At 38.5% G+C, this 22613-nt stretch overlaps 1 protein-coding gene across 3 annotated transcripts in view; it reads right to left on the reverse strand.

Annotated features, from left to right (window-relative positions):
• Window positions 1–22034, reverse strand: part of TMEM63A (transmembrane protein 63A) — a 43019-nt gene extending 20985 nt beyond the window's left edge. Inside the window, exons 1-11 of one of the 3 annotated variants that reach the window (XM_039341717.1) lie at window positions 21722–21830; window positions 21003–21163; window positions 18475–18663; window positions 17654–17727; window positions 16978–17032; window positions 13865–13902; window positions 13244–13386; window positions 9043–9094; window positions 7915–8023; window positions 3508–3578; window positions 928–1008 (exon numbers count right to left, since the gene is read on the reverse strand). In XM_039341717.1, coding sequence (XP_039197651.1) covers window positions 928–1008; window positions 3508–3578; window positions 7915–8023; window positions 9043–9094; window positions 13244–13386; window positions 13865–13902; window positions 16978–17032; window positions 17654–17727; window positions 18475–18663; window positions 21003–21035 — 845 coding nt within the window. In that variant the 5' untranslated portion in view covers window positions 21036–21163; window positions 21722–21830. The other 2 variants (XM_039341714.1, XM_039341715.1) reach the window with 2 other exon arrangements.
• Between the last annotated feature and the right edge of the window lie 579 nt (window positions 22035–22613).

Here is a 22613-nt window from a genome sequence, read left to right on the forward strand (position 1 = left end):
TTTCTATTTCTTTAATTATACATATAATCATATAGATACTATTTATATAAGATTCACTTTTAAGCTTTGCAGTCAATTCTGTTAACTAGAGGAACCTAATTAGGAAGAAAACCCTTCAAAGTCCTTATAGTACCATAATGGTTTTTGAAAGGATGTACACTTTTATCGTATTAGAAATTATTAAGAATAGATCATTTTTAATATTATAAAGCATGCTTAAACATTTTGGGTCGTAAACAGGGTCTTTTACAGGACACCAATGAAAGCAATTCTCTTCAAAAATTAGGATTCAAAATAATCAAACCATAAGTTAAAATACGATCTTAGACTCTTGTTTAAAACAGCACTGGATTTAATGCACCAGGCCATCTTGTATCTAAATAAATTCAGTACACACAATGCAGCTTCCACAATAGATACACTCCATTAGAACCAGAGTCATTCAAAAGAAAATGTATGAATTATTTCACTGAGAGAATCAGACATTAAACAAATGAAATACTTCTATTGTGAACATTACTATGACGTCCTCCCAATGTGTTCTCTATAGAGTATTTGCACATATATAGTATTTAATAAGTTTTACAACTCGGGTCTGATGCTACAAGTCTGGTGACAGACAACCAGTATTTATGACAATGGCACAGAAAGCATACTGTAGTTAACATACTAATAAAGGAGAATATTTGTAGTACGGGGTTGACATGAGGGGCCCTCTGAGCCTGCTTGTTTTCTTGCAGACGTTTCATTACCCAAACTAGGTAACATCATCAGTTCTAACATCAGTAGCACTGATGAGGTTACCTAGTTTCAGTAATGAAACGTCTGCAAGAAAACAAGCAAGTTCAGAGAGCACCAAGGACCCCTCACTTAACATATTGTATTTTAAACTTAAACTTAAAGATGCTTTCTCCACAATATAGGTACCTTTCATCAGACAGGTATGTGAGTTTGGCTACATCATAACATAACTGCACCTCCTGCACAATGCAAGTTGGATAGGCCTCTCTGCAAAAGGAAAAAAATAAAGTTATCACAGATATAAGCAAAGTTTCAAAATAATATGCTTATAGTACAAAATCAAGTGGTTTGGCCCCAAATCCATTTTGAACAGGACCAAATCTGACATATTTCAGAACAGATTTACTGTTATCTGCTACCTCTGCCAGCTCTGTGAAAACTAACCTGATGGCAGAAATAGTAAATGGGAAGACAGTGCACTTCAGAAACTGCAGTGGTTCTAATTGTACTGTGGAGTATATTACTAAGGATGAGACTTGAGGATTGATTTCCTAGGTCAGCATTTTTCAGCCCAGTGTCTTCCATCTGCATTGTACTATATTTCCCAAAATTTCCAATCAGTCCAGTCAAACCTAGTGCCCATTGTGAATTATGGTAATTGCAATTCCATAGGTTAAGGAAAAGTTGTGGAATTAATTCAAATTTTATCAAATTCATTTCCAAAATTGAAAAAGGAAGGCTTGGTTCATCACTTTTATTATTGCATAGTTGTAACACCGAGAATTATATCTTTCCTTACAGAAACCATATCTATACATCAATAATTATTATACCTGAATATCCTGGCCACATGAAAATTATAAAACAATTTTAAACAATATTGTTGCCAGCCCAGAACAAGAGCATAGAATCATTTTCATTGTAGCATAAAACCATCTTCTCAAATGTTATGTATATTGTCCACTGATGTTACTCAAGCACTGGAAACATTTTCTCTGCTTATATTATTAACTCTTGTTATTTCTCAACTAAATAAATTGCTTGACATAGATTTATGTCAATATATAGCATCTCACACCTTTCCTTATGTTACAAAATTGCTTTTCTCAGACTGCATCTGAGGTACCTGAAGAATGATTAATCTTGTCCAGTTCCAAAAATGTGGATATAGTTTTTCTTTAAATGATTTGATTATCCATGGCTGCCTCAATATAATAGATACTGAGATATCAGACAGAACATGTATAATGTTAACCAATTTTGAAGCAAATACAAATACTCAGCTCTTTAAGCTAATTTCTTTAAAAAAAATAATTTTGAGGTAAAAAGGGCCTTTTTAATGAATTCTTGTTTTCAGTCCTCTTTGGAAAGCATTCTAAAGCTCTTAGGTTAGTCTCTCTCTCTCCCACCAACATATAGGCTCAGTCAAGTTGAATCTTTCTTTCCCTGGAACAGACTGGATTTATTTAACACATCCCCTCAAAGTTTAAATCTTAAAGGGAAGATCTGAACATAAAGAAGAGAAAGAAAGTGGCCTAAGACCTCAACCAATAGACATCTAGAGAAAAGCATAAAACTTGCAGAAAAGACTACAGGTCAGAATCACCTGCAAAACTGAAAATTTTTATCAAAATGATGAAAGCAACATCAGACACGAACTCTGCCCCTTTCATACCTTCATCAAACTTACAAAAGAGGAAAAGCTTGCTTCCATAATTTACCTTTCTTGCCTCCCTTCATATCATAAGCATTTTATTCTTAATTCCAATCATAGATATATCTAAACTAACATCAGTATAGCTGGGCAACTTGATTTTCATTCCAAATTAGATAGAGAAAAAAACTTATAACAAGTTCCAGAGGACATTTTAATTACTAATTCTATTTGTAACAACAAGGAATACCAAATGTTGATCCCACTGATAATAATGGAAGAAATTCATATTTAGTAAAATTTGTTCCAAAATATTCAATATACAATATCAAAGCCTTCTTTGTGTCTAGGTGTCCCATGGAAGATCTTCCTAACAAAGATTATATTGGGCATGTTTCCTAGATGTGCTCCGACAGGGGGTGGAGTCAGAACATGATATGATCAATGAGATATTATTTTACTGCCAAGAGTTGAATGGGCTTGTTCTTGGCAAATAATGTAGGATTTTATTGTTTGTTGATATTGGAGGAGGTGCTAATATGAGAACTATAACCAGAGTATTAATTGCTGGCATAGTGAACATCTCCCCAAATGCCTTTGAGAATTAGTATATCAGCAAATCAAATACTTTCCATTCAGCCAGATTAATCTTCTTTACCCTGGACCCTCTGTCTATATGAAAAATAGAAAATAAGTTGTGAGAATTTTAGGGCACAGGTTTCTGATCAGAATACAGTGGTATAGTCTACTAAAAGTTTTTAGTAAGGTAGGCAATCTCAGGAGTGAGAGGAGTGTTTTAAAAAGATAATTATCTCCCTATTTCCATGTGTACAACTCTGTTTCTGACTAAAAACTTTTAAAATAAGCACACAGCTGTACAGAGCAATACTCTGATTTTCTGTGCCAATGTCACAGAGATCCAGCCTAGGATACAGAAGCTGGTCCTTCCCATGGATTGCACCTGCCTATTGCCCATATCCTCAAGGAAAATAGAAGAATTACAGTATTCATTTCTCAATACTGAACGATTACAATTAAGAAAACATACATTTGCAAATCTTTTTTTTTATTAAAAAAAAGAAATTTAGGTTTTTCTTTTAAAAAAAACTTACTTGAAGTGATTTTCAATGGTTGTTGCACTGGCATTTTTGGGAAGGCCGGTTATGAACAATGTGCGCTTTACCTACACATAAAAAAATAACAGTTTCTCAGTGAACTGATCACAGAGAAAGACTGAAAGGAAAATTGAAGTACTCGATCAGTGGTGCCGAACCTATGGCACACGTGCCACAGGCGGCACGCAGAGCCGTCCCTGTGGGCACGCACAGCATTGCTGGGCTCCTCCCCCTCCCCCTCTCCATGCATGCGCAGTCCGGGAACAGCTGCAAGACCTGGGTGGGGTGAGGGAACGTATAACAGGAACAGTTTTGGCGGGAGAGTGAGTGAAATCAGAACTGCCATCTCCCTTCCACAGTGCAGCCCCATCGGCGTGAGTGGAGACAGCCCCAGGACGGCCAGGAAGGACCCCTCACTGATGCAGGTCCTGTCTACAGGGTGGCTCTGATGGGGGCAGCGGCGGTGATCCCTGCATTGCCAAGCCTGGCCGGCCACAGATCTGGAAGCAAAGCTGTGTTGACCATCCTCGCACTGGTGGGGGCAGTGGCGGGGGAAGGTGAGCTGTGGCACACTCCCTCCCCTCCCCGCCCTGCCTGGAGGCGCACGTGGGACAATGTGGCAGCAGCGGCAAAGGGTGCCCGCATGCCAGATCTTGCCTTCCCCCACCGCCGCCAGCGTGAAGATGGCGGGCAGAGCTTTGCTTCTGGATCTGCTGCCTGACACTATCGGCCCCTACGCACAGAGGCCAGCAAGCGCATGGGGGCCAATGGTGTCTGTCAGCAGCCACAGCATGCTGGTTGTCCTGCATAATGGCAGACTGGCCACAGAGCCCCATCGGCGGATCTGATGGGGGTGGCTTCTGCTGCTGCTCTGACCGGTCAGCCATGCAGGGAAGCAGAAGGGGCAGTTGATGCATGAATCCGCTGCCTTGTCAGGCTGCTAGTGAGCCGCCGAGGCGGCTCCAGACCTCCGACTGCCCCTCCACCTCCTCCTGCTTCCCATCATGGCTGACCGGTCAGAGCAGCAGCAGAAGCCGTCCCCACCAGATCTGTCAAGTGGATGCGCCCAGGCCAGGCAAAGGCTTCCTTCTGGCTGTCCCAGAGCAATTTCTGCCCGCGCTGATGGGGCTCTGTGGTCAGTCCACAATTATGTAGGACAACCAGCATGCTGTGGCTGCTGATGGACACAGTCAGTCCCCATGTGCTCGCTGGCCTCTGTGTGCGGGGGCCGATAGTGTCAGGCAGGCATGCGGGCACCTTTGCCACCGCCGCACATTGTCCTGCGTGCACCTCCGGGTGGGGTGGGGAGGGCGTATGCCACAGCTCACCTTCCCCCGCCACTGCCCCCACCAGCACGAGGATGGTCGGCACAGCTTTGCTTCCAGATCTGCGGCCGGTCGGGCTTGGTGATGCAGAGATCACCACCACCGCCTCCTGCTTCTCTATGTGGTTGGCCAGTCAAGGGGCTCAGACTAGCAGCTGTCGCCTCCATCAGAGCCACCCTGTAGATAGGACCCGCACCAGGTGAGGGCTCCTTCCCAGCCATCCTGAGGCTGTCTCCGCTCACGCTGATGGAGCTGCCATGATGCAGGAAGCTGTGGCTGCTGACGGACACCGGCGGCCCCATGCGCTCGCTGGCCTCTGTGTGGGGGGGGCTGATGGTGTCACGCAGCAGCTGCTCCAGTCCCTGCCTTGCCTTGCCCCGCGGCAATTGGCTCATCCGCCCTTCCTTGCCTCGCCTCACCACACAGGACGAGCCTCCGGTCCACCGCCCCACCTGCCAGAGACCCCCTGGATCTCCCCCAACCCTGCCCAGCCCCCACAAGCATCCCTCTCCACAAACATCATTGAGGTGGCTACACCCACCGTGGCCACGCCCACCCAGTCAGCTGTGACCACTGAGGCCATGCCCACCCAGTCGGCCACGCCCACCCAGCACCCAGCGATAAATGGGTTTTGGGTTACGGTTTGGGTACTCAGCCTCTAAAAGGTTCGCCACCACTGTGCTAGATCATCTCCAAGGTCCCTCCTAACCCTTTCTTTGTACGATTGTATGACTGACTTCACTTCAGTTGTCTCTTTAACCTACATACATTTATATATTTCATCAAATTTGGGCTTCAGTTTTTAAATTGTTACTAGAGATATTTATCAGATTTCATTGCATGTTATACCTATGTAGACTAATGTGGCTCCAGGAGGTAAGAAAGTCAAAGTAGCATTCCTTCTAAGCAGACCAGATCTGAATCTGACTCTACCTCAAGTTATTTGGAGTGACAAAGACAATAAGCTACTATGGACACAGAAAAATTATGTATTTTTTTCAGATGTACTTCAGCCCCCCACAGCCCCCATTTTACAGTTCCTAAAGAACACAGAGATAATATAGACATTCAGTAGCAAAAACAAAACAAAACCCCAATTTATTTCACTTTCTTTTTGACAATTTAAACCTTGAAAGCAAATGATTAAGCCTTTATATAGCTATTTCTGAGCTTTAAACTTCATGTTAAACAAAAAAAGATTACAGATATTTCCCTTCGTGCATAATGATGTTATTCTATTATCTAATATATCCCATGTGACATCCAGAAGCTAGATGATGATAATGATGATAATAATAATAATGATAGCAAATATGGTGCCTGGGGGAAAATTGCTCAGTCTTGTTATGTAAAAATATTTTCAACATTTCTTTATTTATATCCCACCTTTATTATTTGTATAAATAACTCAAGGTGGCGAACATACCTAATAATCCTTTCCTCTCTTATTTTCCCTACAATAACCTTGCAAGGTGGGTTGGGCTAAAAGAGAGTGACTGGCTCAAAATCAACCAGTCGCTGTTCATGCCCAAGATGGGACTAGAACTCAGAGTCTCCCAATTTCTAGCTTAGTACCTTAATTACTAGAGTAAACTGGCTCTATAGAGGGAAAAAAGTAGTAGCAATTTAATTTTGTGTCTAAAAAGTCCACATTCTAATCACAGTAAATAGTTTTAGTAGGATTTTCTCATCATGGTGCTTTAGGGAAGAGAAGCACTGGATTGTGCCCTGTAATTGCCTTTTGTTAGTTCTTTCTCCAGAAAAAGCAGCAGCTCAAAATATTTTGGTAGATATCCACAAATTTGACTGGGATTAACCAAACCATAGGTGGCTACAAATCCCATTACTAGATTGTACTAAAAAAAACACACACCACTGATTATGTTTTTTGTTGATAGTGTACTGGATTTTCATGTCCCATTACTATTGGCTCCATATGTAGCCCCCTACTTCTGCATACTATTATTGACTTCAGTGCCAACTGAAAATGATCTTTTTTATTTCATATCCTTATCTCTGCATCTGTTCTTGTAAAATTTTATAGACTTCTAGGTCAATATCCTTTCTAAGCAATGTTATTTGTGCACTATTCTCGTAGTAAGAGCACATTAAAAACATAGGGAAGTATGCACTTCTGGCAGCACCCAAATGAGAAAGGATGGTTTTGCACAAAAAAGTCTAAACTCATTCATATTAGGCTCAGCATGCTTCATTCCCTTGGAAGTGTCAATTTGGGATGAAAATTTCATTATCTTTTGCTAAAAAATAAAACAACAGCATTTTTCCTTTAAAAAAACATTTAAAACATAGCACACTTATATCTAATATCTCAAATTCAGGTAAATTCATCCTATTGTCAGAAGTTACTATTATTTAAAATGTAATTCTATCTATCATTAGTTGTGTACAGATTTGTAATCACAGCAAATAATTTGGAATCTTTGAAAATTCAGATTTTATAATCAGCTTGAGCCTTTTGTTTTTACTTTTCTTTACATAATTCAATACAAAAACATAAATGCTCTAAAACTCCACACTAACATGTGCAAATAAAACCCAACAACTGTCCTCAATCTAAACTCACTTTTATTATGGTTATTTTTATGTTTGTTTAATTGGCAACAAGTTTATGTCATAATTTTAAAATTAGTCCCCCATCAGAAGCACAGATTAACTAAAAAGAGGGATGGTGATGGAGACTGTGACCTCTCTGTCCTCCATACATAACACAGTTTTGCAAAACTTCAATTACATTTTGTTTTAAAAGCAACAATTTTATGAAACAGTTGTCTCAGAGAAAATCTAGATGACTTGTTAACAGGGAAAAATTGAAGTGAGAGCAAGAAACATTATTCTCAGTTTGAATATACCTTTTATTACATCACTGAGAGACTCTGAATCATGGAATAGGCAATTAAGTTTGTCCCATATTGGAGATCCCTCCTCCCATCACCCTCTCAATGAAGAAACCGGTGCATAAGTACATTCTGCCAAGAAGCAATTTTCACAATCTATTCTCTTCCTGGTTTTAATTTAACTCTTCAAGTATTAAGCATTTTTTTAAATTGTAGAAACTTACTATGCTTTCTTTTTTGTATTTAATGGAACCCACATGATGTTTCATAAAGATAGCTGTCAAAATCAAGTAAATCACAGCAAAAATTGTATGTAGCCAGAGAAGATTATTCCTGTGAAGTAGAATGTTTCAGAAAAATAGAAATGAAATAATTGGAGCAAAATATTTGCACTTATTACATTTATCATGGCCTCATTTGCTTGTTCACCTCTGAGTCACATTCAGCAAGTGCCTCTACAGGTAGTCCTTGACTGAAATTATGACAGTGTTGAAAAAATAGACTCACAACCTGTGCCTAAGTTATGGCTGTTGCGCCGCCCTCGTGATCACATGATCAAAATTCAAGCACATGGATCAGTCCACCACCACTTATGACTGCAGGAGCAATGTAACTCCTCCTCCCACCCATCTATGTTTCCCCCACATGCACTGATGCTTTTTTTCTGCCCTGCACAACTGCACTCATTGGTGGAAGAGCTAGAGCTGAAGTCAAGGCCTTTGGAGAAGACAGCTTTAGGCCACGCTGATGGGTCTGGTGGGGGCTAAGCCTTCCTAGGCTACAACAGCTTTGCGTTCAGTTGGTGGGCCAGGTGGATGGCACCCAAATTTTGATCATGTGACTGTGGGGTGCTGTAATGGCTATAATTTTGGACATCAATCATAAGCCCATTTTTTTCAGCATGTTTGTAATTTTGAACAGTAACTGAAAGAATGATCATAAATCAAGGACTACCTATATATATTTGATTCCTTAATTTACTCCAAAAGTGCTAAGCTCAGATTCAAATATTATTCCTCCACTGGTAGTCCATTTAAACTACACTCTTCATATACAGACAAAACTGCCTATAAAAACAACTATTGGGAAGGGATGGAAATATGTCTCCATTTTACTCTTAGGCTTTGGAAATTACATTTCTCAAGTTTCATGACACTTCAGTTACATTCTAGGACGCAAAGATAACTCATTGATAACTGTGTAGTTATTACATTTTTGTATTCAGTGTATGTCTAGCGCATCTCATTCTCTTCTACTACATGATTAAAAAATATGGTCCAAACTTAAAAGTAAAGAATGTTCAAGGAAAGTATTCTATATATAAAGGATGCCAACATCTTGTGATTACTTACCCTATTCGTAGGTTTGCTATAGTAGTTCTTCCAAAGCTATACGGATCTTTATCTAAGAGGCAGAAAATAATATTTTAAGTATGTTTTATTCATTTATTTGAAAATAATTAAATATTATACAAATACAGCAGCTTGGTTATCCTATAACTGCTGCTTTTTAAGGTAAACTTAACATAAAATAGCTCCACTGAATCAAATCAAGAGTCATCTTAGTTTAGTCCAGTGGCTAACAAGATCCATCTAAAAGAAGAAAATGGATACAGGCCCTTATTTTGCCCTTTCCCCTTGCCTCCAATAAGAGACTAATAGCCCATGATAGACCTGTCCTCTATAAACTTGTTCTAAATCTATTTTCAATTAGCTTCATCAGATGATTCCTAGTCCTAGTGTTTTTAAAGAAAGAGACAAAAAAAATGAAACTCAATTTTATGCAGCTCAAAAATGCTCACCTGTCACCTTTTTTGCAAAGTGTATTCAGATATTCTAGCCTTTACTCATAAGGAAGGTATTCAAACTCTCAGGCATACTGGTTGGCCTTTTCTACATTTTGTTCCAGCTCTATTATAACATTGTTCAAACAAAATGATGAGAACTATAGATAGTATTCCAGACACAATTGCTCACTACATTTCTGTAACAGAATTATAATGTTAATAGTTCTATCTTCAATTTCTTTCGTAATGATTCCTAGGATGAAATTTGCCTTTCATAATTAGCCCTACCCCTTGTCAATATCTTCATTGAACTACTCACTGTGACTACCAGATTTTCTTACTGATTACAAGTAGTCCTTGAATACAACCATTCATTTACTGACCATTCAAAGTTACGCCACTGAAAAAAAGTGACCTATGAGCATTTTTCACATTCACAACTGTTGAAACATCCACATAGTCACATGATCAAAATTTGGATGCTTGACGACTGGTTCATATTTATGATGGCTGCAATGGCCCAGGGTCATGTGATCAAATGTTGTGACCTTCTGATAAGCAAAGTCAATGGGGAAGTCAGATTTACTTAACAACCAAGTTACTAATTTAATAACTGCAGTGATTCACTTAACTGTGGCAAGAAAGGGAATAAAATGTGGCAAAACTCATTTCTGTCTTGCTTAACAACAGAAATTTTGGACTCAGTTGTGGACGTAAATCGTAGTTTCATGAACGCTCTGTCCCATCAGTGTATATACAAAGTTTAGGGGTTTTTGTTGCAGTATGCCTCAATTTTATACTTAATGAAACTGAACTTGCCAAATTTGCCATTTGGCTGCTCATCAACTCCATTTAAAGTGATATTGCACAAGATCTTCAAAATCATTTTTGGTTTAAAATATTCTGAATAGTTTGATATCATCCGTTCACTCAGATAGCTCATTGCTTATGTTCACTTATGTCCTTGCACAATAATTGAAGTACTCTACATCTTTCTATCCTCCAGTGAGAAAACTGCCTATTCTTCCCTTTCTTCTCCTTAACCAGCAAGTCATTCATAAAAGGACAAGCCCTATTAGCCTATGATCACTAGGTTAGTCAAGCTTCTGATGAAATTTTGTTAACAGCTTTTAGAAAATTCAAATACAGTATACTGTGTTGACAGGGTGACCTCCATTCAGGTGCCTGTTGACATTCTAAAAATTTTTTTAGAAAATTGATAAAACAGGATAACCTTTGCAAAATCCATGTTGACTTTCATTCAGCAATACTAGTTCCTCTGCATGTTTATTTTTTCTTTGGTTATCCATTTCTACCTACTTTTTTTCTGATACATAACTGTTACATTAACTTTCATCTCATCTTCAACCCAAGACCAAGACAGAGTCAAGTCATCCTTAGCAATATCAACATTAAAATAGTATTTTTCCTTATTTCTATCCTGTGCAAGGGTAGCCGTAAGTTATTGAAAACATGCTAGACTTTGACACCCATTATTCTGAATAAACGTCAAGTGAATTCAGTAACTTTATACAGAGGCAATCTAGGCAGAATAGAAGAAACAATACAGACCGGAAAATGTCATGCCAGTATAGTTTTTGCTGACTTAAGGAAGCAAAAGGAGTGCTTCCCAATGGAAAAAAAAATCATTACTGTAATTATTGACATATGCAGTAGAAAAGTGCTGGTGACAAATACAGCAACCAAGCCAATGTTCTACAACCAGTAAAATCTAGAAAACAAAATGGAACTAAATTCTGATACAGAGGATCATCTTCATATAAATTGTCCTTCTAGCAATTAATATGTGCACTTTAAAGTTTCAGGATTCTTCTAACAGCAGCAATATCATCCAAGCTCACGTTGAAAAGAACACAGAATTAAACATAAAGGAGCTTCCTGCTACCCATTTTTCCCCTTAAGATTTATTGATGTCATTAGCCTTACACTTCTGTGCTTTTTCCTTGGAAAGGAAAGAGTACAAGTAACTGAATTTATACCAGCTGGTATACCTTTAGGCACTGGAAAGAATCATACCTGTGTAGTGGAAAAAGTAAACCCAGCACACTGAATGGAGGCTACCCACCTTCCCGTCCCATCTCCCTCCCTCCCAAGGTCAAACCCAATATGTCTTTTTGCCTAATCCCATCAGACTCAAATTGACCCTCTGTGTCCCAGACAAAGCTCCCTTGCAGTCCCATCTAGACCAAAGAGTAGAGGCCTCCCCATCAGTTCACAGCATGGCCCAACAAAAAAAAATTGCAACCTAGACAAACCCCAATCTTCCATCTTCTTATCAGCTGATGACCTCAACATTCCATTTCCTTACAATGAATTTCCTCATCTCTGCTGTCCATCTGAAAAGTCTACTTTTCCTACCAAAAGAACTCACTCCAATTACAGAGACAAAGATCTGTCCAGCTTCTCCAAACTGGCCAGACTTCCTGCTTTATGACCCCAACTTCAATAAAAACCTTTGCTTTTCCATTGTTCAGCATTCATGTTTCTTGTAAAGCAGGCACCTAATGATCATTACAATAAACGTGGTTCTCCTTCTCAGTATTGTGTTTCTTGCTTTGGCAAATTTTATGACAAGTGAACAATGATGAAATTTGGAAACTGAATAATTCTGCAACAACCACATACTGTAATACTTTTGGAAACTTGGAAACAACGTAAGTAGGGGGAAAAAATTTTTTTCTCTTTACTCTGCCACTTTGTCCCCTAAAATATCAGGAATAGATAGAACACAAGGTCTCTATAGTTTTATAGCTCTCCTTGAAGGAGCAGAAACTGTGGACCAAAAAACAATATTTTTTTTCTCTATCCATTAAGAATTACACCTAGATATATTACCATATAACATTCTGTAAATATCTCAATTCCTATGATGCTATCTCAGCAACTGTATGCAGGAATACTGAAAAAACAATTTCACAAAACCCAATCTAGAATATTATATTGTTAACCAAACTATCTTGTATACTTACTGATTTCTTACTTACAACCTTCACAATCGTTATGCATTGCAGAAAAAGAGAAACATATATTTTAACTTTGGCAGTTTCAGTTTCTTTCCTGAACTATAACAAGCATAATATTTTTCCAGGAAAATATAATACCTTAATTCCAGACCTGTGTATATACTGAAAAAGCTAAATATGGACTATTCTAAATTCAAAATTTTTCCATTTTAGTATTGTCTTAAAATAAAAAAAATTGCTACAATTACTGTATTTGGAATGAACAAATTGACAGAATTCATTTATTTTCAATTATCAATAGTTAGCCTACAGCCTAGGTTTTGTTCTTTCAAATGAACAAAACTAAACATCCCAAGCAATAAAAAACTTAATATCAAAATCTAATTTTTGAAATACAGGAGAACATTCCAGTTATTGAATGTCAGTGTACATGTCCAATTGTCCACTTGCCACAGCTTGGAAGTAAAGTAATATGTCATCATCGAAACAAATGTATCATTCAATACAGAATGTATTGTAAGTACACTTTGTACTTAAATGATGTATATTAGATGCCGAAGTCATTTCAAGAGATCAAAATCTAGCAAATGAAATTACAGAATAGGGCATTTTGATTACTAAAGATATAATTCTCATTAGATATTTCAATATCTCATATGAATCACAGCACTCAATCTTCAGGGCACTCTAGGTAATAGAGAACACTCCAAGTCACTGATATACCACATTTACAGTTAAGTCAGATTGCTCTGTGGAATCCAAATAATTTAAAAAGTTGCTTACCAAGCAAGTCACCTGATAGGTTTGCAGGTAGTATAATACACAAAGACAACAAGCTGACCACAGTCAAGAGGCAGATGAGATGCCGTTGAAAGGAGAGATAAGTAATAGCATCATGTCCACACTGTTCATAAATCTCGTCATTACTGCACCACAAATTAAAGGACAAGTCAGTCACCAGCATTAATCAAAGTACTCAACCATAAAACAGCACTTCTTGCTACAAAATACAAAGTTGCACATAGGTTTTATCCTAATCAAGTAATTTAGTGCATGTATAATATTGGATCATTGGATCATTAATTATTCATTCCTTGAAAAATCAGTATAATGTTATACTGATTTTTCAAGGAATGAATAATTAATGAGAGGAATCGTAGCAGATTCATATTTTTAAGGGAAAAACCAGAGTCTAAAATACGGTATTTTAAAATTAACATCAAAACTATAAAGAGCAATATGGTTTCCTTAATAATTACAGTTCTTATTTACTAAATGTATAACATTAATGCATACAAAAGTCAGCAAATGGGATAAGGAAATTGAGAAAAATGCAAATAATCTTCCGTTTTTCTTAACAATATTAAGCAAAACATTCAGATCACAACTTTAGTGCATACTTACTGCATGCGAAAAGCAGAGATCATCCAAGAACAAAATCCCTAGAAATAAATATTTACAGAACTGTTATTCTGAAAATAAACCAGTCTTTTAGATCTAACACGAAGCTTCTGGGTAAGGTCATCCATCACCATGGCTTGAGGTATCTGCAGTATATGCTGACAATACCCAACTCTATATTCTAGCCCTGGTGACCCAAATGATGCTGTTGCTGTCCTCTCACAGTGCCTGGAAGCTGTGCAGGCCTAGATGGGAGAACAAAAGGTTTCAGCTGAACCCTGATAAGATCAAATGGCTCTGAGCATAGGAAGCTCCATAATCTGGGACTTTGTCATCTCCAGTTCTGAATGGGGTGAAACATGTGGATTCTCTTGGACTTGCAACACCTGCTCAAAGAGCAGATAGCAATCACAGCTAGGACAGCCTTTGCACAACTTCAAGTTGTGCATTAAGTCCTATGCTCGGTCACTGAAGCCCCAGTTATCTCACAGATGAACTATTGGAAGCACTCTACTTGGGGTTACCCTTGAAGAGCATTCAACAGCTACAACTGGTACAGAGTGCAACAACTCAGGCAGTTCTTGGGAGCCCAAGGGCAGCCCATGTAACACCACTCCTCCAAGAACTGCATTGGCTACAGGTTTACTTCCTGATGTAATTCAAGGTGTTCGTAATCACCTTTAAAGACCTTCATGGCATGGGTCCAGGCTACCTGAGGGATCGCCTCGCCCCACTGGGATTGCCCTGCTTTCCCCTTCCATGTCAGCAGGGGAGGTATCCAGCATGGCCCATCAGCCAGGGTATTCTGGAGGGGTCCAGAAGAGCCTTCTCTGCTCCTGTCCTTTGGAACATTTCTCCCCCCCCCCCAAGTGAGGTCAGCTCCAACCCTCCTGATCTTCTGCAAAAGCTTAAAGACCTGGCTCTGCCAGTTGACTTGAGGCTCCAACGGAGGAGTGCTTGATATATTAATAACAGATCCCACTTCACCCCTTCTCATCCTACTACCTCCCTCCCCATTTTTTATTTAGGGCTCAGTTTTATCTTTTTAATATTGTAAGCGCCCAGAGTTACTCCATGGTAAGATGGATGGCCAATAAATTTTACAAATAAATAAAAATAATTATCAGTAGTAATTCTGTTGCAAAATGTGACTCCACTTCCTCTTTCCAGCTACAATTGTAGTATGCTCTAGGCCAGTGGTTCTTAACCTTTTTGAAAGAATCGCCCCCTTGAGCCAATGAGGAAGTTGTCATCGCCCCCCTCCCCCAACATAACCTCTTAATCACAGCATAGGAAATAATTCTTCAATTTATGCAAACACTTTTTGTTTTTTTAAAAATTGTCATCAGGACATATCGATGCAAATAATTTATTTACAGCCTTTTTCCCATATCTCAACTGTTTGAAAAATTTTGGTGCCACCCGTCACTTTATTCCCAAACTTCGTGATACATGTATTTCATTATTATCTTATTTATTCAAGACACTTAAATGTAACGACCACTGAAAACAAAATTCAGTTGCAAGAAAGTGAAATGCCCGAAAAGAAAAACAGTAACATTTAATGATTGAATTTCAAGTGAAATTTAAGACATAAAAAGAAATATAAAAAGGGTAGAGGCTGCTGCGCAACGCGCATGAAGATAAGCAATGCGTATTCACATATGTACGGCGTTCTGTACTGAAGCTAGCTGGAGGAACATTTGAAAACACAATTCAATCCACTAATAGCGAGCGATCTGATGTTTTTGTACGACAGATATGCAGCGAATCACTGTACGAAAAGTCTCAAAAGTGTCCCCAAAACTTCTTGCTCCATCGCCCCCATATCGCCCCCTTTTTGTTCCTTTGCCCCCGCGTCGCCCCTTTTTGTTCCATAGCCCCCCTGAAAAATGAAATCGCCCCCTGGGGGGCGATATCGCCCAGGTTAAGAACCACTGCTCTAGGCAATTTAAATTCTGCACTTCTCAAGCAAATGATCCAAACCAGTATGAAGAAATTTAAAAAAAAAATTATGAATTGGTGTTACCAAGGATCCCTGTAATGTAATTATGTCTTTTGTGACCATTTAGGAATAAGAGAAGGGATATTCTTGGATCATTTTTACTTGTCCAATATTTAAAAGAAGTTGACAAATGGAAGTTTCATGGATCATCACATTTACAATCTTCAGTGAAATGGAAAACACCAAAGAGATAGGATTGCCCCAATAATTACAAAGTTAATTTAATAAAATAATTGGACAGATGTAGTCTATAGTGGTGTCTCCCATTTCTCTAACTGCAAAGAGATTGCCTTTTATTCCACATTTTAATCATGCATAATCCTCAGAGTCAACAGGATTTTGGGAAAGAAATCAATTAAAAATGCAACCATTATGATGTGAAACAGCCATAATCATTATTGGATAGATATATTTATATCAGTTATATTATTTTAGAGGAAAATCATAAAACGGTATTAATTTTACTTAATATTTCAACCATTTTGTGATTTAAAATAAGTGGATCTCCACTTCCAAAACATGCAATTCCTTTCCTGAACCACATTAAATCTCTTTTCGATACCAATGATCTGACCATTTCAGGGAAAGAAATACTAGCAATTTTTCAGAAGTGAATCCTGCAGCTGGAAGCAATCTGTGCTATTGCAGACACAGTAGTCTACTTAATACAGAGCTGTTTGGGGAGCAGACCATTGTAGAGCATTTAATATTGCTTCCAGTTTAGAAGATTTGCTTCCAGAAAAGTAATAGGTTACTCTGGGAATGGGCATATTGATGTCCTGGAGATAAACAAATATTCAAAGATATACAGTAAAAACAAACAGAAAAGTCTGAGGATGCCATTCCTAAAATGAAGTTCTAAAAGTTCTACATTTACCTGGTTTAAAAGTATTACATAACTGCAGAGTGACATTTCTTTACAACACTGGTTCTTTATCTATAAATATTAAAGTTTAAAGAAAATCTCCGTATTTCCACAAACTAGTCTGTAAAGTATTAGAATAAGATAGGAGCTATAAAAATATTACATTTTAAAATATTTCTAAAAATACTAAGTGGCAATATTTTATGAATAGCAAAACATCATAGCTTAATCCAACAGGCAACTGACCTCTTCAGAATCAGATTCTTCAAAAATAGTAGTGGACTCAATTCCTTCATAATACCTAGATTCAGTAGAAACAAAACAACAGACTTCAATGTTAGAATTTTATACTAATATATTTGTTGAAAACTTCAAATATTTATTTAAAAAGGCATTCAATTATAAAAATACTTGAAGTAAAAAAATATTTTTATAACAAAAGATGCTAAGGCTCAGAAAAGGACAAAAATAAGCAATATAAACTACAGTACCCGAAAGGACCAGAGTAAGATTTTAAAATTATTTATCTCTATATCACTTCTCAAATTCCTCTTACTCTTTAATCTTAAAAGGTCTAGGTACCAGAGTGTCCCTTCCTGTTCAGCCCTTTACCCTGCCAAATATACTCTACAGTAAAGATTAAATCTTTTTAAATAGCAGTCACTGTTCATGATTCATGCAATGATATAGATGCCTATTTATTTTTTAATAAATTCCAATTATGGGCATATTGACTACCCCTCCCTCTCAAGTTTGATTCTTTAGTAACAACTTCAACAGGGATAAATTTGTTACAGTGAACACTGATATATTCTCAATATTTCAAAAAATGTTATGGTACCTGATCAATTTCTACACAATCAAAAAGCATGGTATTATTATGTTCTACAGAACCCACAAGGATATAGAACACCAACTTTACCTTTCTGATACTAATGCAATACGACCATAATCCCAAAATCTTCTTCTAATAAAGGAAAATATCAACACCAACATCTAGAAAATAAAAAGGGAATCAATTAAAGGTTCAATATTCATGCTGAATTATATGTTTCCTCCACTTTGTGTTTCTTTTAATTTAGACAATATAAAAGCTTCAAAATCTAGTAGAACATGAACACAAAGTAATCTAATATTTGGTAATGAAGATGCATTAAAGCAGTGGTTCTCAACCTTTCTAATGCCGTGACCCCATAATACAGTTCCCCATGTTGTGGTGACCCCCAACCACTTATACATCACCGGGTGCCAGGGGTGTGGCCAAAGAAAAGGGGGAAAAAATGGCGGACAGCCTTGTTTGGCGACCCCCGTGAAATGGTCGTTCGACCCCAAATGGGGTCCCGACCCACAGGTTGAGAACCACTGCATTAAAGGATAAAAGAATGCTCATTTTACATAATATTATAATTGCTAAGATAGTATTATATTATAAAAATATAATGAATAGTATTAAATTCCATTAGAAAAAAACTCAAACAGATGCTACCTTTAGCTTGGCAAAGAGTACAATGGAAGTTTTCAGACTCAAAAGAATGAAGTAGAATTGCTATCAACAGGGCAAACCCTATTTTCCAGCACAGTTCACTAGTGGAGCAGGAAAAGGGGAATATTGCAGACCTTCTTTTCAAAGCTACATATATTTCAGCAAAATGAAATAAACTACTTATTCACTCTTCAAATTGCCATGAGCAACAATGTGGAAGAAAAAATATCACCCAGCTACAAAAAATAAATCAAGCCTACCAAAAAGCAGATTACATCAAGCAGCAGGACAGTAGGAACCCCACCAAAGGTTACTCCTTGAAGTACAGTAGTTCCTCGCGCAGAACTGTAACAGTAGGTCTCATTTGGAGGGTGAGTATCATTTCTTCTACTTAACAGATGAACCAGATGTGAATGACCAGCATCGAAAGTTGGGAATTGAATCATGTCCTAGAAAAAGAAATTGTATAGCAGGAAAAATACACTTTTACAGATTACTTATTTTTATTTTATTAAATTTATTTGCTACCTATCTCATTTTAAAGCGAATCTTATATTATACAGTTCAGGGCGGGAAAGCAAGATTACCTTGAGCAAAAGTTACTTAAGTTTAAGCAAAACTTAAAACAACCAGTTTTCATTAAGTATTTCAAAAAACATTTAGCAGATCTAAATAAACATCCTTTAGCATGGCAACATTTTAATACTATTCCTGCCTAAGGGCTAATAATAATTATGACTGGAAGAAGGCGCAAATACAGAATCTCTTATTTTACTTTTAATATTTTCAAAGTTATATAACACTCATGATGAGACAGACTAGGTAAGTGAATCTCTACACTTTAGCTACACAACCAGACCTGCATGTTTAATCCAGTGTGCTTTCTGACACCTAGGTAATGTAATTACCTAATCTATTTAAGTGAAGGGCTAAAAATCTTGGCATAATTGTTTTTTCCTGTTTGTAGTCAATCTTCATAGCCCTTCAAACATGGAAGAAACCTGCTCATTTCCAGCCATCTACAAATATTAAATTGTCCTTAAAGCTATAAAAGACCACTTCCAGAAAACGAGTCGTTCACTTAAAATTTTTAAAATTATGCTTGATAAGCAGGGTCAGCTGTGACCAGGGGAGCCTTTACGGAGGTCCATTTTGCATGCCAGTTATGACCCCTCTTGGAACAGAAGGATCTACTCACAGTCATTTATGTTTTTGACATCATCTGACTGGATTACTGCAATATAATCTATGTGGGACTAGCCTTGGAGAGAGTCAGAATCAATATCTGGTCCAGAATGCAGTCTTGAAAGGTATGTTTTGGTCTTCTTATATAATACCCAGTTTCAAAAGCTATACTGATTTTCTATTTGCTCTTTGATACAATGAAAGGTCCTGTTTGTCACAGTTAAAGTCCTTTATGGTTCAGGATCAGAATATCTGGAGGACTTATTCCCAATAGCTTCTATCAATCCCTTAAGATTTGGCTGAATGTGCTCTCTTTGTGACTCTTCACTTAGAAAATATTATCTCCAGGTATCTTAGAAGTGAACCTTCTCAGTTGCTGACATGTAAAACAGCATCTTGCAGATAGGCAAATGTGACTTTCGTTACTGAGATTCAGAAGGACCATTAAAGCATAGTCATTTTAGGAGGCTTTGGGGCTAGAATTTTATTTCTTCTGATAGTGCAATGTTCTCCCTTCCCATTTTTTATTTTATTATTTGCTGTTTTATAACTTTGCTTTGTGTATATTGTTTTTGAGACCAACTGGGATGTATACTATTGCAGATGTACACTGTAATTAGACTGGCCTATAAGCCCAGTAAAATAAATTAATATTTCTAAGAGGTATAAAGTATCATTCCTTTAAGCCAATTTTACAGTTGCAATTACAATTCAGTGTTTACCTCAGCTTCAGTCATTTTTCCAATACTGTGATGCCAACAGAACATATCATCCAAATAAGACATTTATGCAGTGAATTCTGAAAGTAAAAGAGCCGTGATGGCAAACCTATGGCATGTGTGCCACAGGTGGCACGCAGAGCCCTCTTTGTGGGCATGTGTGCCATCGCACCAGTCCTAGGCCTTCAGCTGGGTTTTATAAAACCTTTTCGCTTTAGGCCTCTGCCCCCATGTGCAAAAAAAAAAAAAAATTCAATTAATCAATCAATTTCAACCTCTCACGGGAAAAAAAAAATCTTGCAAAGTTGGAATTGATTGAACTTTTTAGTCCCACCCAGCCTGCCGTTACCACTGCAGCCACGCCCACCCAGCACCCATTCATGTGGGTTTTGGGTTACAGTTTGGGCACTTGGTGTCTAAAAGGTTTGCCATCACTGGACTAGAGCAAGGCTGTTCACCCAAAATAAATTGTAGGCAAATAGATTGGTGGCGTGATTAGAAAATGCAGTTCTTCCCTGTAATAGAAACATAAGATTCTAATTGCTCCATTAGGAAGTCGGAATCCATAAAGCAAAATAATTTAATCCTTACAGTTCCACAAGAAATAAAACATTGCTTAATGCTTTTCCTTACTGAAATTTCAAATTGTTTCTCAATTTCAAAATTTCCTGCAGATGGCAGAATAGAGTCATTTTTATTTGCCAATAATTGAGACTGAAATATTTCCAGTCTTAGAATATATATGTATTACAGATAACTTACTAAAGTTTTCATAATGCCTGTGCTCATTTGGACAGACTAAAAAAACTCAAGATCACTGCATAAAATACCTGAATATTGAATATTCTTCCTTACTATGTAAAAGTAGGAAATAGAGGCCTAACCTTGCTTTGCACTTCCTCTTTCCTCAATATCATTTTTCACTAAACAGAAGTTCAAGAGGTATGGTCTTCTGCATCAATAATTCTCCTTTCTGAACTTGAAGCAACTGTCAAAATTGTATTTGGAGAACAGGGAGCAGAAGCTGCAGCCAGCAAAACCAGATCTAGGGTGCAGAAATCCGGCAGATTATTAAGGCGATAGAGAAAAGGCAGGGTTTTCTTTTTTGCTGCCATCTAATGGTCATCCGGATTTTGCAGCCCCGATCGGGGAGCACTCTATAAAAATAAGTTCCAGCTCTTAACCCTTAGCCCGGGACTAGAAGACAGTCAGGAGGGCGAAGTAAAGTGATACACGACAAATCCACTAGGAACAAAATAACGACAACAGGTGGCAGGTTGGGAAGACTATGGGAGTTGCTTAAGGAGGCGGGGAGGTCTCGAAGACCCAAGACCAAGCCAGTCGCTCCCTCCGTCCGTTCCCTTCTCCCGAAGTAGCTGGTCTGCGGAGATGCGGCAGCGAAGGGGGAGAGATAACAGCTGCTGTCGTTCTCTCTCAACTTTCAAAGACGCTGGGCTTCCGCTTTTCCTTCCGCGCTCCTAATTACTGGGCACTCTTGGCTTTCCCGCTTCCCACGGTTGACCAGCGCGGCCGACCAGAGCCTGAGCGAGAGTATTTCTCGCCCCCGGCTTCGGCCACAAGCAGCCCACAGTCCGCTACCTACCGTTCTACGGAAAACCAATAGGAAACAGCGCAGCCGCTTCGCTCTTAAAGAAAACACCAGCCGACTCGGAAAGCCGCGCATGCGCCGCCGCTTCAGGGCCCGAGTAGATGGAACTGCCTTCCTCCCTTTAGATTAGGTGCGTCGGACGGCGTTTCCACAATGGTGCAACCTGCTTGTCACGTGGGGATATTCTCTTCCCCTCCCGTCCCCGACGTACTTGTGAGATTAATCCGTAAAGATAACGCTTTTCCAGGTGAATGCAGCCTTCATAGGAGGTGGGGTTAGCTCTCTTTGAATGCTAAAATATTTAGAGCTATCCAAGGAGATGGCGAAATTGTAGTACACTTGAGTTCAGTTGCGGCGTGAGAAGACAGCTTCTTTTAATACACAGCACAGATCAGCGGGGTACGATGTGTAGCGATGAGAGAAGGGCAGTGGACAAATGGCAATTTATTAGGGCAAGGGCTGAGAACACAGCTTTCTCTAAATTCCCAGCTTCCTTATTTGGCTATCCTTGGTTGGATTTGAAAATTGTTCGCTTGTGATTCTCAACCTTGGCTATTTTAAGACCTGTGGATGTCAACTCCCCAGAAGTCCCCAGTCGGAGGCGAGAGGGAGTTGAAGTCTATAGGGCTTAAAATGACTAAAGTTGAGAAATACTGTCCGTGGAGATTCACAGTCATCAAGGTCATGGTTGTCCCAAAGGTGCTTTTTCAAGAGGCAACTGGACATTGTTTTTCTGTGAAGAAGTTTCGCTTTTCATCTTGGATGAGAATAGAATAACAATTGGAAGGGAAACTGAAGCTGAAAACACCAGCCTGAAGATGACGAATGGGACTTCGTCGAAACGTCGCCAAGACACTTCCAATTTTACGCGGGAGAAAACCCGAAC

Source organism: Crotalus tigris, unplaced genomic scaffold (genome assembly GCF_016545835.1).
Source record: "Crotalus tigris isolate CLP2741 ecotype Arizona unplaced genomic scaffold, ASM1654583v1 scf7180000017771.5222438, whole genome shotgun sequence".
NCBI classification, from domain to species: Eukaryota; Metazoa; Chordata; class Lepidosauria; order Squamata; family Viperidae; genus Crotalus; species Crotalus tigris.